The sequence below is a fragment of the Carassius gibelio genome, chromosome B11 (genome assembly GCF_023724105.1).
Source record: "Carassius gibelio isolate Cgi1373 ecotype wild population from Czech Republic chromosome B11, carGib1.2-hapl.c, whole genome shotgun sequence".
In the NCBI taxonomy this organism is placed as follows: Eukaryota; Metazoa; Chordata; class Actinopteri; order Cypriniformes; family Cyprinidae; genus Carassius; species Carassius gibelio.
The window spans coordinates 1,176,967-1,201,849 of NC_068406.1; the positions used below are offsets into that span (position 1 = coordinate 1,176,967).

The following is a 24,883-nucleotide window of genomic DNA, read 5'->3' on the forward strand; positions in this document are numbered from 1 at the left end:
ACTTTATTTTAGGGACCAATTCTTATAGTCACACTTTATTTTCAGGTCCATTTCTCGCTATTAACAAATGATTAACTATGATTTTTGTCTCAATTAACTTAACTAATTTTCTACTTATTAAGGTAGTTAAATTTAGCTATTTGGTAGGGTTAGGGATGTAGATTATGTTCATGCAGAATATGTGCTTTGTAAATTCTAATAAACAGCTGATATGTTAATAATAAAAAAATCATTCTAATAAGCAAATGGTTAAATGCATAGTTCACCCAAAAATTTAATTTGATGTTTATCTGTTTACGTCCAGGGCATCCAGAATGCAGGTGACTGTTTCTTCAGTAGATTTTTAGCTCAAACCGTTGCAGTCTATCAGTCATATAATATAATGGGAATCATGGATAAAACATACAAAAACAAAACATAAACAAATTAAATCCTGTGGCTCGTGACGATCAATGTATGTGTAAATGAACAAAACGATCAGTCTGTGCAAGAACCTGAATAGTATTTATACTGTTTTTAACCTCTGATTCATACAATGTCCGAATAATTAGAACTGTTCTGAGCACATCCTCCTGTGCACGTTCTCAGCAGCAGGTGTGTAAGGAAGCTTCTTCTTTTTCTTGCTTTATGGCAGATGGAACATTAACACCCCTAACTGAGATTGTAGATAGTGTCAATGGTCCACTTGAGAGATAGGTGGCGGTAATGCACTTATAAAGTCGATCTGCCATAAAGCAAGCTTCGTGAGCTTGCGGCTGAGAACGCACACAGGAGGACCTGGTCAGGAGAGTTCTAACAGTTCGGACATTGCATGAATCAGAGGTAAAAACAGTATAAAAATACTGTTCAGTTTCTTGCACAGACCGATTTTTTTTGTTTCTTTACACAACAGTGTATCGGAACGCGAACCATAAGGTTTTATTTGGTTTTGTGTATGATTTTTTATTATTTTATGTTTTATTTTATGCTTAGCCATGATTTCCATCCACATACGTTACAAGACTGATAGACTGCAACAGTTTGAACTAAAAATCTTGGTTTGTGTTCTACTGAAGAAACAAAGTCACCTACATCTTGGATGCCCTGGTGGTAAGCAGATTAACATACAATTTGAATTTTGGGGTGAACTATCCGTTTAATAGTGATAAGTGGTGCCTATGATAAAGTGTTGCCAATCTCACTATTATTCAATACTACTGTAGTTGCTCAGCATGCATATTAATAGCATATTGGGTGCTAAGTAGTATTTATATACCTAAACTTAACAACTACCTAATTATTTCTTAATAAGCAGGAGTTTATTGAGGCAAAAGTCATAGTAAATAGTTAGTTAATAGTGAGAATTGGAATTGTTGAAAATGTTTATGAATTAATTACAATATTTGTGAAGAAATAGTTTTAATAAGCATTTCTCAAAATAATAATAAAGGTGTGTATGCTTACATGTATTCAAAGTGCAAAAGTGTTAAAGTCTGACCTGATCTTGCCCTAAACAACAGGTTGGACTCTGTTTGAAGATGGCGGCTCCCAGTTTTTGTCATCTCTTGGCTGTGCTCCTCATCACGCTGCCCCACACCTCGTACAGCTCTGAGATCTCATCTGAAAATGCCAAAAAGTGTCTGATCCGGTCTTCCCCCTTGCTTGACTCCAAGCAAGACCAAGATATGGGACTTCTGGACAGCAGCCAACAACAGAGACACTTGCCACGTAAAGACAGGGATAGTGTTGGGGTTCAATCGCAAAGGCCACTGGATCGACCGGAGGATGATGGGACAAGTCTGGAGGGTCTGAGCCCTGTAAGGCTGGAGATGGGGCCTGGGGACCGTATGAGGACGGAGGTTCATGAGGAGGTCAGGGGTCCTGCTCATATGCAGCTGGGAAATTATCCGCCAGAGGGAGACTTAAATCGTAAAGGCAGGAAACATGGTCACAGGCATCAGGCTGATCACAGAAAGCAGGGAGGCAAAAAAGACAAAGGTCGAGTTAAAGGTAATTGAGATTTGCTTTTCTATTTTTCATATGCAAAAAAGACAAAGGAATAACACTGATGCCAATGGCAGTAGTTGCTTTTTAAGGTTTCAGTCTTCACAACAACCTACTAAGACCTCTTTTGGTTATCACAAATATTTTGCGAATAACTAAAAATTAAAAAAAAAAAATTGCTTTTACAAAAGTCTGTTTCAAAAGCTAAACCTTTGGCGAAAAACTGCAGGTGGTAGTTGACAAGAGGTTTATAAACACTTCACGTTAGTAATCTCATAAAATACTAAAATGTCAGTTTTTAGTTTTTTAGTTTTTGTTTTTAAAGTAAATAAACACATGCCATGCTTCAATCTGAACAATGCACTGCATCAGACTAAATTGCAGCCTGTCATTTAATAATCACAGTAAGCCATATTGAAATTTTTAAGTTAGTCAATGCTTGTGTACAACATTTAAAGTCAATTGAAGCTGTATGAGAGAAAGGCTAAAAAGTTGTTATCCACAAGAATGACACACACAACATGCAATTACATATGTAAGTGGTGATATAGCACCTAAAACTAATTTCATGATGCTTTCATGACTATTTAAATAGCGGATATTCTTCTAAATGTCTCATTTGTGTCCCACAGAAGACAGACACTCTAGTTTGGAATAACATAAGGAAGTAAATTTTGACAGAATTGTTATTTTTGGCGTGAAGTTAACCACAGAATTATCTAAACTTTCTCTGCTCACTGGTAGGTAATCTAAAATATATTCAGCCAAGCACACATCCAGCTTCAAACCACATTCAAAGAACAAGGACTATGTACAGTATGTACAACAATACACTGCTTGGCTCAGCACAATCTAATTTGCTGATTTTGCACTCAGTTATCAATAATGGTTCCTACTGTATAACAAACCAACGTACTAAATGTTTGAATATTATTGTATCACAGCTTTTGCTAAAATATTAAGCAACACAACTGATTTAAATGTTCGATAATAATCCGAACTGTTTCTTGAGTGGTAAATCAGCATATTAGAATGATTTCTGAAGGGGCATGTGACACTGAAGATTTGAGTAAAGATGTTGAAAATTCAGCTTTACTGCAGGAATAAGTGTAAAAAAAGACTTCAGCATACATGTAAAAGATAAGTTTTGAATAATAACTTTCACAGTTTTACTGTTTTGATCAAATAAATGCAGCCTTAATTGGCAAGCATAAGAGACTTAATCATAATATTCTAAACTTTTGATCAGTAGTGCATACAGTGCACTGTATAGAATTAAATATATTCAACAATAAAGCCTGAGATGTTCAATAGGCCTATAGCAGGGTTATTCAAATCTTACCCTGGAGGGCCAATGTGGGGCAGAGTTTGGCTCCAACCCTGATCAAAGTCACCTGCCTGTGATTTTGTAATGATCCCAAAAACATTGATTAGCATGCTCAGGTGTGTTTGACCAGGATTAGAGCTAAACTCTGCAGGAAAGTGGATCTCGTGGTCCAGATTTGAGGATCCCTGATACAAAGCTCTTACTATCAAACTTTTCATTTGCATGACTTCTCATTCAGTTAAATACATTTGTATATTATTTAATGTAACTCATCTTAATGGTTAATCATTGAATCATTTGGTGCATCTAGATCAGGCAGGTGACTTTGATCAAGGTTGGAGTCAAACTCTGCACGGCATTGGCCCTCCAGGGTAAGATTTGAATAGCCCTGGCCTATGGAATAGAGTAACATTGGGTTTGTTTCTGTGTATATAAGTAGACATATAAGATGTTTGCCAGGTCTAAATTACAAATGCTAACTTTAATAAAGATCGAACATAGTTTCTCTCTCTTTTTCTTCTAGGGGATCTCTATGACCCTGAACCAGAATTAGGCACCTTGTTGAAGGATATGAATGCATTTGAGGATGGTTTTTACACCTCCCCGCCCAGTCACGACAATGCCCCACTGACTGAAGCTCCCTCCCATCTCTTCCCCATTTTGGTAACCACGGCAATCAACGAGCATCCCCCAACGCTGTCCCCAGCCTCCACCAAACCCCAGGTACCCTGGCAAGCAGAAGCATCCTTGAGTATGAAGGTCTGTTGTGTTATTCAGAGTGTCTAGTCTTTTAAGATGCTGTTATACCTCTCATTTACACATAGGGCTCTGTACAAATGCAGTGGACCCACTTTATATTAAGTGGCCTTAACTATTATGTACTTACATTTTAATTAATAATAAAATTACTATTTGTAATTAATAATAAAATTACTATTTGCAATTTGTAAAATTACTACATGTAATTACATCTGTATTTAATTTCTGTAATTACATATATGATTACACTGTAGACCCATACTTTACACCTTAACCCACCATAAAACTTACCCATACCTCCAACCCTCTCCCTGACCTTACCCCTTTCCAACCTCAATAGCAGCAAAAGTGTTTTTCAAAACAATATGAACACAATAAGTACATTGTACTTATTTTTTTATGTAAGTACATAGTAGTTAAGGCCCCCTAATATAAAGTGGGACCAATGCAGTTTTGCCTGGATTATTATTATTTATTTTGTGTGTGTGTGTGTTAAACATTTCCCCAGCATCCTGATTTTATTGTTAGAAATACTTAGTCAGTGGCATTACTCTTGGGATGTTTTGCTGCTTTCAGTCTACATTAAACTGCCTTGAGTCTTTTTCCACTCTGTCATTTTGTTGTTAGATCCCAAAATTAAAATCTTAATTTGAATGGCACACTGTGGCAGATATAGATATTAAAATGCTGTTTGGAGCCAGTAGTGGAGGTACTTGTCATCCTTGTGATGTGCAGTGCTTCATCACACAGATTTATTTACCTGTGCTTCTGTGCCATACTTATTACTGAGTGCCGCAGGGGGCTGGATCACACACAAGTAAAATTACCCAGCTCGCTTTGCACCGGGGAGGAGGTGGAGGAGGGGAGCTGTCACCAGAGCGAGTAAGGGGTGAGATGTCGCTCGCCTATCCTCCTGCTCCTCTTTTTCACAGCCATCTGTTCTGCTCCATTCTCCTCCCTGGATATCTTTTTACCACTCCTCGTATATATTCGGATTCTCTTGAGAGGCATCACTAGGCCTGGATACTGATATTAATAAAAATTACATTACAAGGCAACAAAAAAAAAATAGTGTTTTTGTTAAAATAATTCAGAAAGTAAGCTGCCAGAATGAGATTATTATTATTTTAGTATAACACAATGGGAATGGTCTTTTTATTTAAAGTAAATAAATAAATTGATTTTTTGGGGAAATAGAGAAAAAGATAATAGAACAGTATGTATATACAGATTTGTAAGGTAATCAAGTTGAACTGTTTTCAAATAATAGTTTTATTTTAAAATATTCACCCATGCAATCTTTTTTTGTGTTCATAATATCTTGAAAATTGCTTCTTGTCTTGTCACATTCAGTTGAATTACATTAATCAAAAATGACATAAATTAATTCACACTTGCAAAATTTGACAGAAAAGTGGAGCAGTTTGCATTGCCATTGGTTGTGGGCAGTGGCCATATCTAATGTCTGTGGTGGTTACGGACTTGTATAGTACATATTTACATCTCAGTGCACCCACTCATTGTGAAATAACAGAGGTGGGATAGATACTATTGTTTATTTTAGATTTGCTCACAATAAGAGGAAAACACCTTTAAGTCTGTCAAACCTTGTGGGGATTCTGGCTGTGTGTTAACATGTTGAAATAATCAAATGACATGTAATTATTCATTATCATTGTTATTATTATTATTATATATTGTTTTTTCATCTTTTGGCAACTGTGGTTCAACACTTGTGAGACATCTTGAAAATTTAACAAGAAATGATGTTGCTCAGAGACAAGCAACAGAACAGACATGCTTGAAGAAACATATTTTACTACATCTTGATGAACAGACAGGACAAGTCTATCAAAGCTGCATGTTTAACAGGAATCAGCTGCATTGACAGGAATCATGGCAGTCCACAAGCAGCCGCTTGAACGGTGTTTTCATGTTTTTTGTCTTGTGAGCCGCAGTGTTTTAGTATGTCGTCATCGCGTCTACCTGTCTGTAAGCGCACATACAGTAGTGAGTTACTGCTCGATGTCGACAGAACTGCATTTTTACAGTTAAACTCTGTGCACGTGGAACAGCTGCGGGATCTCGATCTGCCACGGAAGCCTACACCATCACCGACCCCCACTACTGCATCTCACCCACAGTGGAGGGGCCACAAGCGGTGTGAGAGGAAGCAGAAGAGGGGTAAGCGTGGAGGTATCCGGACTAGGCTAACAGCTAACACACACAAGCCATCTATCCCCACAATCGTACTGACTAACGTACGCTCGTTTTACAATAAACTGGACTACATTCAATTACTACGTTCAACTCAGAGGACTGTGAGAGACTGTTGTGTTTTTGTGTTTACGGAAACATGGCTCAGAGATAACGTTCCAGACGGCGCTATTCAGCTCAACTAGCTGACGTGCTATCGAGCGGACAGAGCTCTCGTCGCAAGATTAAAAACCTGCGGCCATGGGCTTTGTGTTTACATCAATGGTGCCACGTTGCTGTTGTGATCTGCAAACATTGCTCACCCCTGGTGGAGTTTATGAATATTAAGTGCTGGCCGTTCTACCTGCCGAGGGAATATACAGCCATACTGGTCATTTCGGTTTACATTCCCCCGAACATCATCAACAGCAACAGAAACGATGCACTAAATGAACTATACCAGCACATCAGTGAGCAGCAGACAGCACACCCTGATGCTTTTCTAATCATAGCTGGGTATTTCAACCACGCTGACTTAAAGAGTGTGTTTCCAAAAATTCACCAACACATTAACTTTCCAACACAAGGTAATAACATTATGGACTTTGCTTACACCACACAGAGAGGAGCTTACAAAGCATTCCCCCACCTCGGAGCAAAAAGTCACCAAACCAGTTCAAAAACAGATTTAAGTGTGGCCACAAGGATCATCAGAGGTTCTTCAAGACTGCTTCAACACAACTGACTTGGACATGTTTAAGCAGGCTGCCACATACAATAACTCCACTGACTTCCAGGAGTACTCAGAGACTGTCACTGCCTACATCAATAAGTGTATTGATGTAACAGTCACAAAAACCATCACTGTCCGGGCCAATCAGAAGCCGTGTATGACAGGGGAGGTCTACAAACTTCTGAAGACACGGAACTTTGCCTTCAGAGCTGGAGATGACGTGGGCCTGAGAACAGCCAGGGCCAACCTATCCCGCAGCATCAGAGAGGCTGAAGGCGGTCGCACACCGGACGAGAAGCGCCGCGTCGCGTTGCGCCACATTTAGGACAACTCAAGGTATCGCACACTGGACGCGCACATTCTATATGCGTGAGCTCAATTTCGCAGCAAGATAGTTTTAAGAGAGTTTTAACTTCATCTATTATTATTATTTTAATATATGATTTTAATTGATAAAAGCTGAGTTTTGAACGTTAATTAATGAAAAGAATCTGTGTTATTATAATAAGTCTGTTATTGTTTTGTTGTATCTGTTGTCTAGGCAACTGTGCAGCTGAAAACGTAACCAAACACTTTTTGTAATGTTTTATTTGAATGAAACAAGTGTACTTTATTTTAATTTCAGTTTCAGTTTATAATATCTGTTTTTTTTTATATGAAACTATGCAAATGGTGCTCTGTGGCGCGGCAGAAATTTGAACAGCGTTCTGAGTCGTAGCTGGGCGCCGCGGACAGACGCCGAATGGTGGCGCTGGTGTGTGTACACCCATAGAGAATAATGTGTTCGAATTTTAAAGACGTGGTGCGACGCACCGCGGCGCTGCGCTTCTTGTCCGGTGTGCAACCCCCTTAAGAGACATCACTCCATAAGGATAGCCCATCAATTCAGTGACAGCAGAGACACTAGGAGACTGTGGCAGGGGATACAGACCATTACGGACTACAAGCCCCCACCACGGACCTGTGAAAACAACAACTCTCTGCTGAACAAGCTGAACACTTTCTTCGCTCGCTTTGAGCAACAAAACAGCACCACTGCACTGAAGACTCCACCTCCTCCCGGTGACAAGGTGTTGACGCTGACCCAAGACAGCATGAAGAGATCATTCAGCAGGATCAATGCACGCAAAGCTCAGGGTCCTGACAACATCCCTGGGCATGTACTGAGAGACTGTTCAGTAGAACTCACTGATGTCTTCACAGACATTTTCAACATCTCACTTAGTCAGGCTGTTGTTCCCACATGTTTCAAAACTACCACCATCATTCAATGACTACTGTCCTGTTGCACTTACTCCCATCCTCATGAAGTGCTATGAACGGCTAGTCATGCACCACATCAAGTCTGCTCTCCCCACCTCCGTGGACCCCTTCTAGTTTGCATATTAGGCCAACCGGTCAACCGATGATGCTATCGCCAGTGCCATCCACTCAGCAGTCACACATCTGGACAAAAAGGACTCATACGTCAGAATGCTGTTCATAGACTTCAGTTCAGCATTCAACACAAACATCCCTCAACAGCTCACTTACAAACTGGTCCAGCTGGGGCTCAACACCTCGCTGTGCAACTGGCTGTTGGACTTTCTGACTGGAAGACTTCTGGCAGTACGGGTCGGCAGCAACACATCCACCACCATCACACTGAACACTGGGACCCCCCAAGGATGTGTGCTGAGACCCCTCCTCTTTACTTTGTTGACCAACGACTGCACACCATCACACAACTCCAACCTCTTCATTAAGTTTGCAGATGACACGACTGTGGTGGGTCTCATTAGCAACAAAGATGAGAAACTACAGGAGCGAGGTGAGCCGCCTGGCCGGGTGGTGCAGTGACAACAATCTCTCTCTGAATGTGGAGAAGATGAATGAGATTGTTGTTGACTTCAGGAGAGCACTCACTCAACATGTTCCTCTGACCATCAACGGTGCGACTGTGGAGAGAGTAAGCAGCACCAAGTTCCTGGGTGTGCACATTACAGAGGACCTCTTCTGGACTGAAAACACTGCAGAACTGGCCAAGAAATCACAGCAGCGTCTTTACTTCCTCCGCACACTGAGAAGAACCAGAGCCCCACCCCCCATCATGTTCACCTTCTACAGTGGCACCATCGGGAGCATCCTGTCGAGCTGCATCACTGTGTGGTATGGCGCCCGCAACGCGTCCTGCCGAAAGACTCTGCAACGCATAGTGAGAGCAGCTGAGAAGATCATTGGTGTCTCTCTCCCCTCCCTCCAGGACATTTATGGAACCCGTCTCACTTGTAAATTCTTCTCCATTGCAGGTGATTCCACACACCTGTCACACAGCTTCTTCAGTCTGCTGCCATCAGGGAGGAGACTGCAGAGTCTCTAGGCCAGGACCAGCAGACTGAAGGACAGCTTCATCCACCAGGCTGTCAGGAAGCTGAACTTGCTCCTGAACTTGCCCCCCTACCTCTTCTGCCTCAGGCACCACTGAACTATGAACACCCCTGGTCCTTCCACCACCCCCCCCCCCCACTAATATACGATAACATGCACCAGTCACTTTTTGCAGCATTGGTCTGCTCACTACCTCATTCACCATGGAACTGATATCATTCTAGCATGGTGCAATAATTCAGAAAGTAAGCTGCCAGAATGAGATTATTATTATTTTAGTATAACACAATGGGAATGGTCTTTTTATTTAAAGTAAATAAATAAATTGATTTTTTGGGGAAATAGAGAAAAAGATAATAGAACAGTATGTATATAAAGATGTGTAAGGTAATCAAGTTGAACTGTTTTCAAATAATAGTTTTATTTTAAAATATTCACCCATGCAATCTTTTTTTGTGTTCATAATATCTTGAAAATTGCTTCTTGTCTTGTCACATTCAGTTGAATTACATTAATCAAAAATGACATAAATTAATTCACACTTGCAAAATTTGACAGAAAAGTGGAGCAGTTTGCATTGCCATTGGTTGTGGGCAGTGGCCATATCTAATGTCTGTGATGGTTACGGACCTGTATGGTACATATTTACATCTCAGTGCACCCACTCATTGTGAAATAACAGAGGTGGGATAGATACTATTGTTTATTTTAGATTTGCTCACAATGAGAGGAAAACACCTTTAAGCCTGTCAAACCTTGTGGGGATTCTGGCTGTGTGTTAACATGTTGAAACAGTCAAATGACATGTAATTATTCATTATTATTATTATTATTATTATTATTATTATTATTATTATTATTATTATTATATAATTTTTTTTAATCTTTTGGCAACTGTGGTGCAACATTTGTGAGACATCTTGAAAATTTAACAAGAAATGATGTTGCTCAGATACAAGCAGCAGAACAGACATGCTTGAAGAAACACATTTTACTACATCTTGGTGCACAGACAGGACAAGTCTATCAAAGCTAAATGTTTAACAGGAATCCGCTGCATTGACAGGAATCATGGCAGTGCGTCCACACGCAGCGGCTTCTCTCTGTCCTGACAGAACGGTGTTTTCATGTTTTTTGTCTTGTGAGCCGCAGTGTTTTTGTATGTCGTCATCGCGTCTACCTGTCTGTAAGCGCGCATACAGTAGTGAGTTACTGCTCGATGTCGACAGAACCGCATTTTTACAGTTAAACTCTGTGCACGCGGAACAGCTGCGGGATCTCGATCTGCCACGGAGGCCTACACCATCACCGACCCCCACTACTGCATCTCACCCACAGTGGAGGCGCCACAAGCGGTGTGAGAGGAAGCAGAAGAGGGGTAAGCGTGGAGGTATCCGGACTAGGCTAACGGCTAACACACACAAGCCATCTATCCCCACCATCGTACTGACTAACGTACGCTCGTTTTACAATAAACTGGACTACATTCAATTACTACGTTCAACTCAGAGGACTGTGAGAGACTGTTGTGTTTTTGTGTTTACGGAAACATGGCTCAGAGATAACCTTCCAGACGGTGCTATTCAGCTCAACTAGCTGACGTGCTATCGAGTGGACAGAGCTCTCGTCGCAAGATTAAAAACCTGCGGCCATGGGCTTTGTGTTTACATCAATGACGCATGGTGCCACGTTGCTGTTGTGATCTGCAAACACTGCTCACCCCTAGTGGAGTTTATGAATATTAAGTGCTGGCCGTTCTATCTGCCGAGGGAATATACAGCCATACTGGTCATTTCGGTTTACATTCCCCCGAACATCATCAACAGCAACAGAAACGATGCACTAAATGAACTATACCAGCACATCAGTGAGCAGCAGACAGCTTCATCCACCAGGCTGTCAGGAAGCTGAACTTGCTCCTGAACTTGCCCCCCGTACCTCTTCTGCCTCAGGCACCACTGAACTATGAACACCCCTGGTCCTTCCACCCCCCCCCCCCCCCCCACTAATATACGATAACATGCACCAGTCACTTGTTGCAGCATTGGTCTGCTCACTACCTCATTCACCATGGAACTGATATCATTCTACTACCTCATCAGTCAGTTAAACAAAATAACTGCTCTTGAGCCCTGACAGGACTTGACTTGACTTAAGAAGCTCAGTCGCACAACCACTGATGTATATTGTGCAAGAGCTTTTCAAGTCAAGTCACCTTTATTTATATAGTGCTTTTAACAATACAGATTGTGACAAAGCAACTGAACAGCATTAAATATGAAAATAGTGTGTCAAAATGCAAAAAGGCAGTTCCTCATTGAATTCGGTGATGTCATCAACCAGTTCAGTTCAGTTCAGTTGGACAGTGTTATTCTTGCTTCCTGTTTGCCATGCTGCTGGTTTGTGTCCGTAGCTACATGTAGCTTTGTTTTTCTGTAGAATCTCTATCTTACTATCACTCTCTGTTGTTTAAAGTGATAAAATATAATGTAATTTCCACAATATTTCAGATATTATCTATCTAATCTGATTAATTTGATTGTTCGCTTTTAATCTGAATCCACGAGTGTAGCATACCTGCAGGACGTTAACATTTAAATTCATGCCTATTGCTGTTTTCTTTTCTTTTCTCCTCTCCTCTCCTCTCCTCTCTCTCTCGCTACATTTCTTTTTCTCTCTCGCTCCAATTTTTTCACAAGTTCATCAAACAACATGGTAATAATCGTTCATCAATCACAGTGGCTTTTACTGCTATTTTTATTTGCACTGCTTGCCACATGTATAGTTTATCTCTCCGTCAGCGACGAGGGATTCACATGTGATAAATGCAGGGAAAAAGTTAGGCCGATAGAGAAGATTTCAGAATAAGAGACACTCATCCAAACTTTAATTGAGGACCATAAGAATGTGAGGGCTTTAGATACAACTTTGGATGCGACTAGCTCAGGGAGTCCTGTACTTTCTCGGTTCTGGTAACAGCACCTTTGCAGCAGGGCACATGGTCTTAGAGTGTGTACTTGACTAACTGGGGCCCAGGTCAGGAAGCAGACAGACTGGCTAAACCGACCGTCTGCTAGCTGCCTCATATCAAAGAAGTCAGTTAATTCTCAGCACATAGAGACTCTTTCAACTAGGTATAACACTACAGAGATGAGTCTAGAAAATACAAAAAACGTCCAAACCAATTTAAGAGCAACAATTTAATTGAGGTTCAACAAATAAAACACAGATGCAATACGGATAAACAAATGATAAAGCTTGGCTTATTAAATATTAGGTCCCTTTCCACGAATGCACTTTGAGATATTTTGTATTGCTTGCTGGGAAAGTACCCTATCCTACAGAAAAGCAATAAAAACGGCTAGATCTGATTACCGTTCGTCTCTTTTAGAAGAAAACAAACATTACTCCAGGTTTTTACTCAATACAGTGGCTAAAGAAAAATTAAGCATCAACAAGTGTTCACAGCAGTACTGACTTTATGAACTACTTCTAAGATTGATACTATTAGAGATAAAATTGTAACCATGCAGCCATCAGCTATAGTATTGCATCAGACAGTGCACTATAGACCCCCTGAGGAACAGTTCCACTCTTTCCCTACTATAGGAGAGGAAGAATTGTATAAACTTGTTAAATCATCTAAACCAACAACAAGTATGTTAGACCCTGTTCCATCTAAGCTCCTAAAAGAGGTGCTTCCAGAAGTCATAGATCCTCTTCTGACTATTATTAATTCCTCATTTTCATTAGGATAGGTCTCCAAAACCTTCAAACTGGCTGTTATTAAGCCTCTCATCAAAAAAACAACTTGACCCCAAAGAACTAGTTAATTATAGACCAACCTTGAATCTCCCTTTTCTGTCCAAGATACTAGAAAAGGTGGTATCCTCACAATTATATTCCTTCTTAGAGAAAAATGGTATCTCTGAGGATTTTCAGTCAGGATTTAGACCGTATCATAGTAATGAGACTGCTCTCCTTAGAGTTACAAATGATCTGCTCTTATCATCTGATCGTGGTTGTATCTCTCTATTAGTGCTATTGGATCTTAGCACTGCGTTCAACACTTGACGACAACATTCTTTTGCACAGACTAGAAAACTTTGTTGGCATTAATGGAGCATGGTTTAAATCATACTTGTATGACCGGCATCAATTTGAAGCAGTGAATGAAGAGGTATCATATCGATCACAAGTGCAGTATGGAGTACCTCAAGAAACATACCAATTTGAAAAAACTAACAGAAAGCATAGTCGATATAAAAAACTGGATGACGAGTAAATGACGAGGTGTTAATTATAGGACCTAAACACTGCATGTAATTACCTAAAACACTGTCTAAGACTTGATGGCTGCTCTGTCAAGTCTTCGTCATCAGTTAGGAACCTAGGTGTGCTATTTGGTAGTAATCTTTCTTTAGATAGCCAAGTTTCAAGCATATGTAAAACTGCATTTTTCCATCTCAACAATATTTCTAAATTATGACCTATACAAAATGCTGGTAAAATTAGGCATTAATAGTGTGCAAAATAATTATTTCCTTTTTTTTCTTTCTGTCCCTGATCCCATCTTCATATGTCAATTTTGTTGAAGTCAAGAGTCGCAGAAAATGATGTGGAAGAAAAAGAAAAAATGCTAAGGAATTCCAAAACAGCACTATAATGCCAAATGGTATACAAGCATGTGTTAGTGGGATGAGTACATACAGCGTGTTATTGGACAACTGAGATTGTAACACACAAACCCCAGCTGCTGCTCAAATGCTGTGGTTTCAATGACTTAAAGTACTGTGGACAGATCTAATTAGGCTTCGATCACTAACAGATAAAGAAATACGAAGACAGATCTTCAGTTTGCACTCCTCCAGTAGAGGACCATTCCTCTAGTAGATCAGTTGTAGTCTTTAGAGACAGTCGATAATACCTATCCATCTATCTCTACTACTCCATCTAGTTTAATTATTATAGGATATATTGTGATCATGTAATAAAATGTCAAGAGGGAAACTGAGAGAATGTGGTGTCTTGATGGCATGTCATAAATGACCCAGTTCTCAAACATTATGCAAAAGCAATTTTGAATAGCACGCAGTGATTTTTTTTCTTGTATTACTGAGGGAATGAGCAGCAGAAGTCAGTTATTACTCTGGTTAGATTCTCTCTGTCCTTCGCCTCTTCAGTCATTCAACTCCCAGAAGAGCACCGTCCTCAGTGCTGTTCACTTGCACTGCGTCAGTGACGCTGCTGCTCCAGCCGCTGGCAAAGACACAGACTCTACAGGAGCTCACACACATCAGCATGTGATGCCAGAAGCTTTATAGTGTAGACTTCAGTGCATATACATCTAGGAGCCACATTTACTTATAGCTTGCAAACCCACTTTTGGTGGTAAAAAAAAAAAAAAAACTAGTGAAAAATTTGCGATGAAAAATATTTTGTGTGGCTGATTTTAGGAAAATAGATGTAAGGAGAGTATTTAAATTAATTATATATTGTGTTAATAAATAATAATTCAGTTTACTGTTTTTTGGATCCCTGTTGTTCATTTTGGAAATAATTTCACTGCGTCTGTGTTCCTTAATTTGTGCAATGTCAGTAGATCACTTGCAGAACAGTCCACTCCCATCAGTGCTCATATGGGATTGCAGTCTCACACTAAGTTGTCTTTTTTAGTAAATCTAGCTCTTATAGAACACAAAAGCATAGATTTTGAATATTCATACAGCTCTATTTAAGGTTTCAATGAACATGGAAAATCCAAGGGAATTTCAGGAAATTGGGATTTGCAGTAATGGATATTATTATGTGAGGACTAAGGTCACGTTGATTTTGTAGTCTTTCTTTCTTGCTTGCTTTCTTTCATTCTTTTTTGATTTGTCACATTTATTTGTTTAGTGCTTTTCACAGTACATAAAATTTCAAAGCGGCTTTACAGTTTTAGTGTTACAGTGTCTTTGGGATCTAATAAATATGGGGAACATTTTCTTAAATTCCTTGCATCTGCTTTAATCTTTATAACCCTTGTATTATACTAAAAGTTTCTAAAATTATGTAAATATTGACCCTAGGTGGATTTAACACAATTCACTAAAATTTGAATTCTAAAAAATAATAATAATAATAAAAAAAAAGGTTTAGTTAGACAAAATGATGCTATACTTAAGGTGATGATTCAGCTTGTGATCATTATGGTTAAGACATGGATAATATTTGTCAGTCTCATAAGTCATCTGACGTCTTCACATGTAAGGCTGGACTCAGATTGGAGTTGGGGCAACATCAGGATGGACATCTTAAGACAGACACCAGACAGCAAAATGATAAGCATAACTGCTGTGCGTGTTTTTTTTAGACTTAGATGATATTTTAGTTTAACTGGAATTCTGTGTTATGGTACAGTATGTTTTATGAACATGCTTGACTAAATAGATGTCTTTAATCTACATTGAAACTGAGAGCGTGTGTCTGAGTGCTGACCTTTATCAAGAAGGCTGTTCCAGTGTTTAGAAGCCAAATGTGAAAAAGCTTCTATAGTGGACTTTGATATGCTAGATCTTTGTGATCTTAAAAAGCATGATGGATTGATTGTAATGAGTTTAATACAAAGTAGCTTGTCTACTTAGGGCTTCATCAATAGAAATATTTTAATACTAAAGTAGATCTTGAGAGTTAGCCAGTCTAGAGATGATAAAATAGTTGTGATAAGAGAATATTTTCTTGACCTGGCAAGAACACTAGGAGCTGCATTTTTAATCATCAGTAGCTTGTTTACGGATGCAGGCTAGGTACTTTGCAGTGCACTATAATCTAGTCTTGAGGTCATTAATGCATGGAGTACAGCTTTTCTGCTTTAGAAACAGATAATGTTCCGTAACTTAGCTTTGTTTCAAAGGTGGAAGAATGCTGGTAACATGATTTTCAAAAAACAATTTGCTTTCTAATATAACACCTAGATCTTTAATGATAAAGCATGGAGTGGTATTTTGGTCTAATGACTAATAAAATGTCTGGCCATCAAGCCTTTCATGTCTTTCATACACTTTTATTTAAAAATTATTTTAAAAATGGACATCAAGAACCCTTTAATTTGGAATAATGGTCTGAGGCCAGGCAGTATATTGTTAATTAATATCACCATGATATCAACATCGAGCCTATTTACGGTTTTAAATGTCAACAGTCTCATTGTGCAATATTTATCAGTGTATAATTTCAAAAACAGAATATAAAATTTTTTTTTCAGACTATAATAACTTTCTCCACCATTAAAGCTTCCAAAGCTGTGCAGAGGGTGAAAAACAATAGTTGTATGCAACATTTACAGGGACAAGCACAGGCTATATTCCAATAAATGCAATGGAAGACAAAGTCAGTCTCAACAGAGGAACAAGTTCAATATCTTCCCATTTGGGATTTGAACTTATAGCCTGTAGTTATAAACCCCATCTTTATTTATTGTGATGGCATAACTGCTTATTGTTTTTTTGAATTATGAAGAAAATGCTTTTAGTACATTAATACAAATATATAAATATTGTCCAAAAGACGACCAGAAGGTGGAACTGTCACTAAACGTTATGCTATTTCTTATTGTTTGAGCCAGGACACACACAATATTTAACTTCGTAATTTAGCATTTTTTATATTATTTAGTATCTTTAAGATTTTCTAGCTATTTTAATGTTGGTAGTACAGCTGTCTTGTAATATAGATCGATGCAAAGTTGTAATATCACAGGTTTTGAGTTAGCACCTTGCTTAAAAGTGACATCAAGTGGATCACCCAGAATAAACCTTTCTAAAACCATGTTTTAAATCTGTCTCATTCAGAAGTCGGCTCGAGGGAAGGCTCAAGGGGAGGTGATGCCGACTCTGGACATGGCCCTCTTTGACTGGACAGATTATGAGGATATGAAGCCTGAAGACAGCTGGTCATCCAACAAAAGAAAAGGTATGAAAGGCCATTCTCAAGTCTAATCAATAACAGTGATTTTACAATCTCTCAGATTTGTCTCCTGCAGCAGGGTTTTTGTTACTGTTGTTGTTGTTTTTTTAATCGATTTTTCCCCCCAGATATTCAAGACCAAAATCTTTAGGGTGTTTAGACCAAGATATATTGAAATATCTGGATAAATCTTTGATTATAAGATCGGATGTAGTTCTCCCAGATCTTGAACCTTATAAGTGTAAATAATTAGCAAACTCAGCTGATTTCTGAATAAAGGATTTCATAGGAGGCCTGTGTCTGTCTATTTCCCCAATAAAGATAAACGTCGTGGCAAAAACAACAGTAATGGGAACGCAACGCTTGATGCTGATGTCATTGACCCATGTGACCATCATCTCGACTGCCTCCCTGGTCAGTATTGCTTTTATATTACAATTATCAAAGGAATAGTTCACCTTAACATTACAAATCTGTCATTACTTACTTTTCATCATGCTGTACCAAACCTGCATGATTTTCTTTTTTCAATGGAACACAGAAGGATCATTAAAAAAAAAAAAATAAATAAAATAAAGTCTTCTAGGCACATTCATGAGCGAATGAGATTAACCCTTTGAGTCTGATCTTTTCAATCAGAATAGTTCATTCACACATCTGATTGGGGTTCAGTAACATAACACATATGATGCGTCGTTGAATAAATTACCCAGCTACTCACACCGTGATAACATCGTCTGAACCACATTGCTTTAGTCAGGAGCATGTCTGGGTAATGAAAGAAAAAAAACAAAAGTTTTTCAACCACAACATATACATTATGATGATGTTTGCAAAAGTTTGTTGGAACAATGGTTTCAGGAATTGATGAACTAAAACACTATAATATAGGCCTTCTATAGAAAAGAGTAGTCTTTCTTTTTTTTTTTTTCTAAAATACACAAAGTCATATTGGGTTAAAATAATGAGGATGAGTAAATTATGACAGTTTACTTTTTATTAACTTTTTAATATCTTTTAGTTTATTTAATATGATATGCATTAGCAAGAAATAATTGCTTGCTGGTGTTTACATTTGTGGTTTATCTTAATCTGCTATGACCAGGTTCCTGTTGTGATCTGAGAGAGCATGAGTGCAAACCTCACAATCGCGGCCTAAACAACAAGTGTTATGATGACTGCATGTGTGAGGAGGGTGGGTATGACTTTTTTTTGGTTTCCTTAGAAGGTAACATTCTAGAGCGATACAAACAAACTGTATAAAGGAATCTCATAAAACCTGTCTGGGAACATTTCTGGGTCATACGATATTTCACTAATAAATAAATAATGAAAAAGAAATAAAAAACAGAATTTTGCTTAAATATATATATATTTTTAAATTAATATTATTATTTTAGAAATGTTTACTTTTAGAACTATTATTATTTTATTTTTTTATTACACCAGGGCCCTAACCTAGGAACATGTAATAAAATAAATAAATTGTATAAATGAATACATGTAAATGTAAAATTCTTTAGGTCTGCGTTGCTATGCCAAGTTCCACCGCAAGAGGAGAGTGACCCGAAGACGGGGCCGCTGTGTGGAGCCAGAATCAGCCAACAACAACCAAGGAGCCTTCATCACCATCTGACATATAGAGAGAAACCCTATGACTGATGATGGACTGAGCTCTGAAGAATGTGGGTCAACATTAAACACAGTATAAATGAACATACACTGTTCATCTTTCTGTCAGGGTTGTGCACCATTCAGAAATACATTTAGAATGGCTTTCAAAGTCTTGAATTTGAATTAAGGTAGCAATCGGTACACATAATTGTAATTTGAAACAAAATGTGGAATTGTATTTTTCAGTTTGAATTAACCATCAATGTTTTCACAAACAATATATGGGATATTTCTAGAAACACTAGATGATATTAATAATACAATTTTGAAATGCCACCTATTAAAATCAAATTACTTTTTTGGACCATGGAATTAATCAAAGCCAACTAATGGACCACTGAATTTTCTAATGTACTTTAATTATTAGTACACTTGTTTGGATAACCTCAATATATTATGAAATTGATAGATTCACATTTGGACAGTATTTATTTTTTATAAAATTATTTTTTGTTGTGATGCAGGGTGGCATAATTAAAATCTGAAAAAAAAAAACTGCAAAAACACCTCCCCCCTAAAATTTTGCGAAACTTCGACTGAAATGAACACCAGAAGTGGTAAAATGGTAGTTATTTTCAAAATGATGGCTGTGGGGACAGATTTTCTATTAACAAACAAATATTTTTGTTTGGTTCCTTGAACAATATTATAGCATAACCTCAAAAATGCTTTTACCATAGCACATGATTTGTAAATAAATACATTTTGACACTGGCATCACAAAATCAGCTCATATGTATGGCTTTTCTAACGTAGTAAACTTGCTCCGTATCTCACCCGGTACAACACTGCACTTTGCGCTGCAGAACACTCAGCTCTGAGTGATGAATCTCAAGGAAGCCGATTCTGGAAGTATGTCTGAATGGAAGGTTTTTTTACTGATAATTGTTTTACTACTGTCAATAACTACTGCTAACTCCTGTATTGATGGATATTGATTTGTTTTTTATTTGTAATATATGCTTTATTTATTCAAGTACCAAACAGCTTCTTTTATTGAGAGATGCTATCATGGACAGGGAATGTGCTCTTCTTTAACAACTGCAGACAGAAAGATGGATGCTTGAATGAGAGATTGTTACCTGTTTGGGTTAGAGGGATAGAGATGGACAAAGGAGATCGAGGGGAGAAATGGATGACTCGTCAGTTTAAATCACAGAGCTTCTTTTTGGTCTGACAAACCTCTCTTTCCCGTCACTTGTTTGAACTGTTTATTAGACTTTTTATGTTAGTGGGGCTGTAGATAGATTTAGGCTTATTAAAGTTTTTTTTTGCTGTGACCCTGTTTTCAACTTGAAATTTCTCAAGCACCATAAATTGTCATTTATTTTTAACCGAAACATCAGAAATAAACTTATCTAAGGTTACTAGAATCCTAACAGCTTTTCCCCCTCCATCACAGATTGCAAATATTTAGGTCACAAAAAAAATTTAGTTTCCCTAACTTTCAAAGCAATTAGTAGACAACAAATATATTTGGGGTAGTACACTTCATGCTACAATGCACTGCTACTGTAGGACCATGTTCTAAATGCATGGGATACACTGATGGCTTTCTACTCACTTATATTTGCAGTATACGTACAGTGCTTAGTACTGTATCCCACAATGCAACAATTATTAAACCGAATATAAAATCTTGACTATAATTGGCTTTTTTATATAAAAGCATACTACCATCAGAGAGCTTTATAATGCATGGATGTGTCCTCTAAACTGTTTAATAGTCTGTGGCATCGTCTCTGTCCGGGGACTGTAAGAGGTGACCTTGCTTTCTCTGTCTTTGTGTCCTTCTGCCTTCCTTGCTGTTTATTTATCTTCTCATTCTCATTGTGTATTCTGAGACACTATTTCTTTCAGAGTATCGCTGTTTCTTGTTTTTCAACTTCAATATATTACCCGATATCAATATTTGCGAGGTAAAGCCCAAATCAATTTTTGGCACATTAGTGCTATTTAATGGACCATGTTAGTGCCACAAAAGGCCTTTGAATTCCAGGGGCCTTTTAAAGCCACATACTGCATTGCTCTTGACTGAAAAAGGAAACCTAACACAGGGGTCCTAGATGCATACTGTTTGATTATTGAAGCCTCCGGGCAGTCATGTACACAGCTGAGATAACCACTAGAAACACTTCAACTTTTAAATGAAGGTCCCCCAGAGAGCAGTGTGAGCTGAACAACAGGGCCCCCAAGTGACTTCACCTGCACAATGCAAGCTTAACACCAGAACTGCATGTGGGTCAATAATAATGTGTCTTCAATAAAGAAAAAAATCTGGCTTTGAAATGTATATTTGTATTGAAATTGAAAATTGTTTTCATGTTGACTTAAAATATTAAACGTTGTTCAACCATGAAGTTAAACGTATTTTTTTATATTTTCCTTCTCAATTTAGCAATAAAATTTTTTATTGCATCTTTCTGTATATATACATAACATACATTCATACATACAGTACATACATACATTCAGGTTTGGAAGTATCCTACGCCAAGCACCTTAATTTTCAGGGGCTCAGTAGTATTTGGTCAGTTGATTAAGAAGAGGTTAATTGACCATGTGCTGTCCATCCCTCATTACATCAGGACAAATTAAGCAGATAAAAGATCTGGAGTTGATATGAGATATCAAATTGCCATTTGGAAGCTGTTTGACTGGTACTATATGAAGTCCGAGAAGATCTCGAAGAAAGTGAAGGAGGTCATTGTTAAGATGAAAAACAACATGAATCTATAAGAGAGATATCAAAAAACCAACAGTTAGCTACATTCTTCAGTAGTGAGATGGACATCATCAAAAGGCCTGGAAGACCACAGAAGACGACTAAAGTGGATTAATCACACAATCTTTTCCCTGGTGAAGAAAAATCCCTTATAACATCAACAGAAATACAAAATATTCTAGAGGAGGTAGGTACATCATTGTCAAAATTACCTTTATGAGACGCCTTCATCAATGGAAATACAGAGAGTTTACATCAAGGTGTAAACCGCTGGTAACATTCAAGAACGGGATATGTACATGCAAACAAAAATAGGTTTGATTAACCATACCTCAAAATATTACGTAAAGATCAAGATCCATTCCAGACATATTGGATCATATTTGCTTTATTCAACATCAAAAAGATCAGGCCCTTTCTTTTGGAACATGCTTCACAACTCCTTGTTCAAGCTCTTGCTCTGTCCAGGCTGGACTATTGTGATGCTCTCTTGGTAGTTCTTCCAGCCAGTTCTATCAAACCATTACAATTTATTCAGAACGTGGCAGCAAGATTACATTTTAATGAACTGAAAAGAATGCATGTCACATCTCTGTATTTAGACTGTATCACAGTACTGAGACTGCTCTATGTAGAGTAACAAATGACCTGCTCTTATCATCTGATCGTGGTTGTAACTTTCTATTAGTGCTATTGGATCTTAGCACTGCGTTCGACACTATTGACCACAACATTCTTTTGCATAGACTAGAAAACTTTTTTGGAATTAATGGAAGTGACGGCCTGAGACTTGAACCCACAACCTTAGGAGTCAAACTCTCTAACCACCAGACCACGACTTCCCCTACTAGGGCTGTTACTCTTCATGCTTTACATGTTATGTTTGGGAGATATCATCAGGAAACACGGTGTAAGCTTTCACTGTTATATTCATATTCAGCTCTATATTTCTTTGCAGCCCAGAGAAACATACCAATTTGAAACATTTATGGAATGCATAGTCGATATAAAAACCTGGATGACTAGTAATTTCTTTCTGCTAAATTCAGAAAAACAGAGGTTTTAATTATAGGACCTAAAAACTCTGCATGTAATAACCTAGAACACTGTCTAAGATTGGATGGTTGCTCTGTCAATTCTTCAGTTAGGAACCAGTGTACTATTGGTAACAATCTTTCCTTAAAAAGCCAAGTTTCTAAGCATTTTTCCATCTCAGAAATATATCTTAATGACGTCCTACGCTTTCAGTTTCAAATGCAGAAATGTTAATCCATGCGTTTATGACTTCAAGGTTAGATTATTGTAATGCTTTATTGGGTGGTTGTTCTGCACGCTTAGTAAACAAATTCCAGCTGGTTCTAAATGCAGCAGCTACAGTTCTTACTAGAACCAGGAAGTATGACCATGTTCTCAAATATTGCCTATTCGAGAGAAAGAGAGAGAGAGAGAGAGAGAGAGAGAGAGAGAGAGAGAGAGTTGTGTGTATGTGTGTTTATCTTTTTAGAGTGAGTTTAGTTAAAAACAGTGATTGTAATATAGAAATGGGATTGGGCCTTAGAGTTTATACTTTACTAACTGGGGCCCAGGTCAGGAAGCAGACAGACTGGCTAAACCGACCGTCTGCTAGCTGCCTCACGTCACAGAGGTCAGTTAATTCTCAGCACATAGGGACTCTTTCACCTAGATATCACACTATAGAGATTGTGTCTGTTCCCCGAACTAGAAAATACAAAAAAACGTCCAAACCAAATTAAGAGTAACAATTTAATTGAGGTTCAAAAAAACAAACAAAAAAAAAACAAACAAAAAAACGGTTGCAATACGGATAAACAAATGATAAAGCTTGGCTTATTGAGGGAAACAGGTGAGGTCAATTTAGCTCACAGGGAATCATTTAAGATTTTAAAGGGAATTTGAACAGAATCACTGTTTCTTGGCTGATCACTGAGACGCCCTGCGATTCACTGATTGAGCCGTTTAACATCAAATCTGCGCTGGATATTAATATCCAAACTATAGTGAAAACACTATTAATTAGCACAGTAACAAGATCGGCAGTTTAAGACATTAACTTGTAAGCACAAAACACAAGATAATTCTCTTTTCAATATGAATAAGGCTTTTTTAGATAAATATAAGACATATAAACTAATGTAACACATAAGCACACGCACTCACTCATTCATACAAGTTGCAGGAAGATCGAAAGTTAGGGAAGAATGAGTTTAAGTGAACGAAAATGTGGAATCCCAAGTTTACAGCAATAAGTGAAATTGCATAGACATAAAAAGCCATCAATCACTTAATTAACCCTCGCACTGAATTCCTCAATGAGGTTAAAATTACATTAGATACACCAGTACAAATGTCTGGATGAGTTACTTCCTTCTCCTGTGTTAAAGGGGATTCCCTTTGTTGGATTGAAAGGAGTTTCCCGATGTTGCTGATTAGCTGGAAATTCAGTAGTCACTGAAGTGACATCTTGGGAAGGCCCGTGGTCGGCCATTGGCTGACGATGCAGAGTTGTGTGGGCTGGTTGAAGTTGAACGGGCACTCGAGGTCAGACTTAGAGACACAGCGATACAAAACTTAACTCAGAACACAAAACTCTCAAACGGAAAAGAAAAGAAACTAAAGTAAAAGAACAGAAGTAAAGTTTGACGAGACTAGGTGTTGTTTCTTTTCATCATGCCTAAGTAGCAGTAGGCGTGCAGGCCGAAGCACGCTGGAACCGCGCTCAAAGAACACTAACAGTGATGACTAAAAGCATGACTAAAAGCAAAGCTACAAGCTAAAAGCTGGCATGACTGATAGCAAAAGTTAAATGCAAGCTAAAAGATAAACGCAAAATTTTATGGTGTCCTAAGTATTTAAACTGGCCTTTTGGCCACACCTCAAATGTTGTCTTGACCAATTAGATATTGTCTTTGCTTGGGGTATCATAAGTCATATGTTATCTTATCAAGCACGTGGTCCCAATTTTCCAACTCTTGCAGGGTATCATTTTTGGAATGATTCCTATAACAAGAATATGATACATTTGACAAATAACTGATGGTCAGGAATGTCTCAAGCAAGCAGATTGAAACAGAAACATACTAAACATGAATATGAATCCTTAAGCTATCCCATAGTTATTAAAAGACATACACAATAAGTGATTATAAACATG

General features: G+C 38.1%; 1 protein-coding gene across 4 annotated transcripts in view; it reads left to right on the plus strand.

Annotated features, from left to right (window-relative positions):
* Nucleotides 1-20,266, plus strand: part of LOC127967987 (draxin) — a 33,916-nt gene extending 13,650 nt beyond the window's left edge. For 3 of the 4 annotated variants that reach the window (XM_052568767.1, XM_052568768.1, XM_052568770.1), the window contains 6 exons: nucleotides 1,500-1,989; nucleotides 3,834-4,069; nucleotides 17,198-17,318; nucleotides 17,634-17,726; nucleotides 18,418-18,507; nucleotides 18,836-20,266. In XM_052568767.1, the coding sequence (XP_052424727.1) occupies nucleotides 1,518-1,989; nucleotides 3,834-4,069; nucleotides 17,198-17,318; nucleotides 17,634-17,726; nucleotides 18,418-18,507; nucleotides 18,836-18,948 (1,125 nt within the window). In that variant the 5' untranslated portion in view covers nucleotides 1,500-1,517 and the 3' untranslated portion in view covers nucleotides 18,949-20,266. The remainder of the gene's footprint in view (nucleotides 1-1,499; nucleotides 1,990-3,833; nucleotides 4,070-17,197; nucleotides 17,319-17,633; nucleotides 17,727-18,417; nucleotides 18,508-18,835) is intronic. The other variant, XM_052568771.1, reaches the window with a different exon arrangement.
* The last annotated feature ends 4,617 nt before the right edge of the window (nucleotides 20,267-24,883 follow it).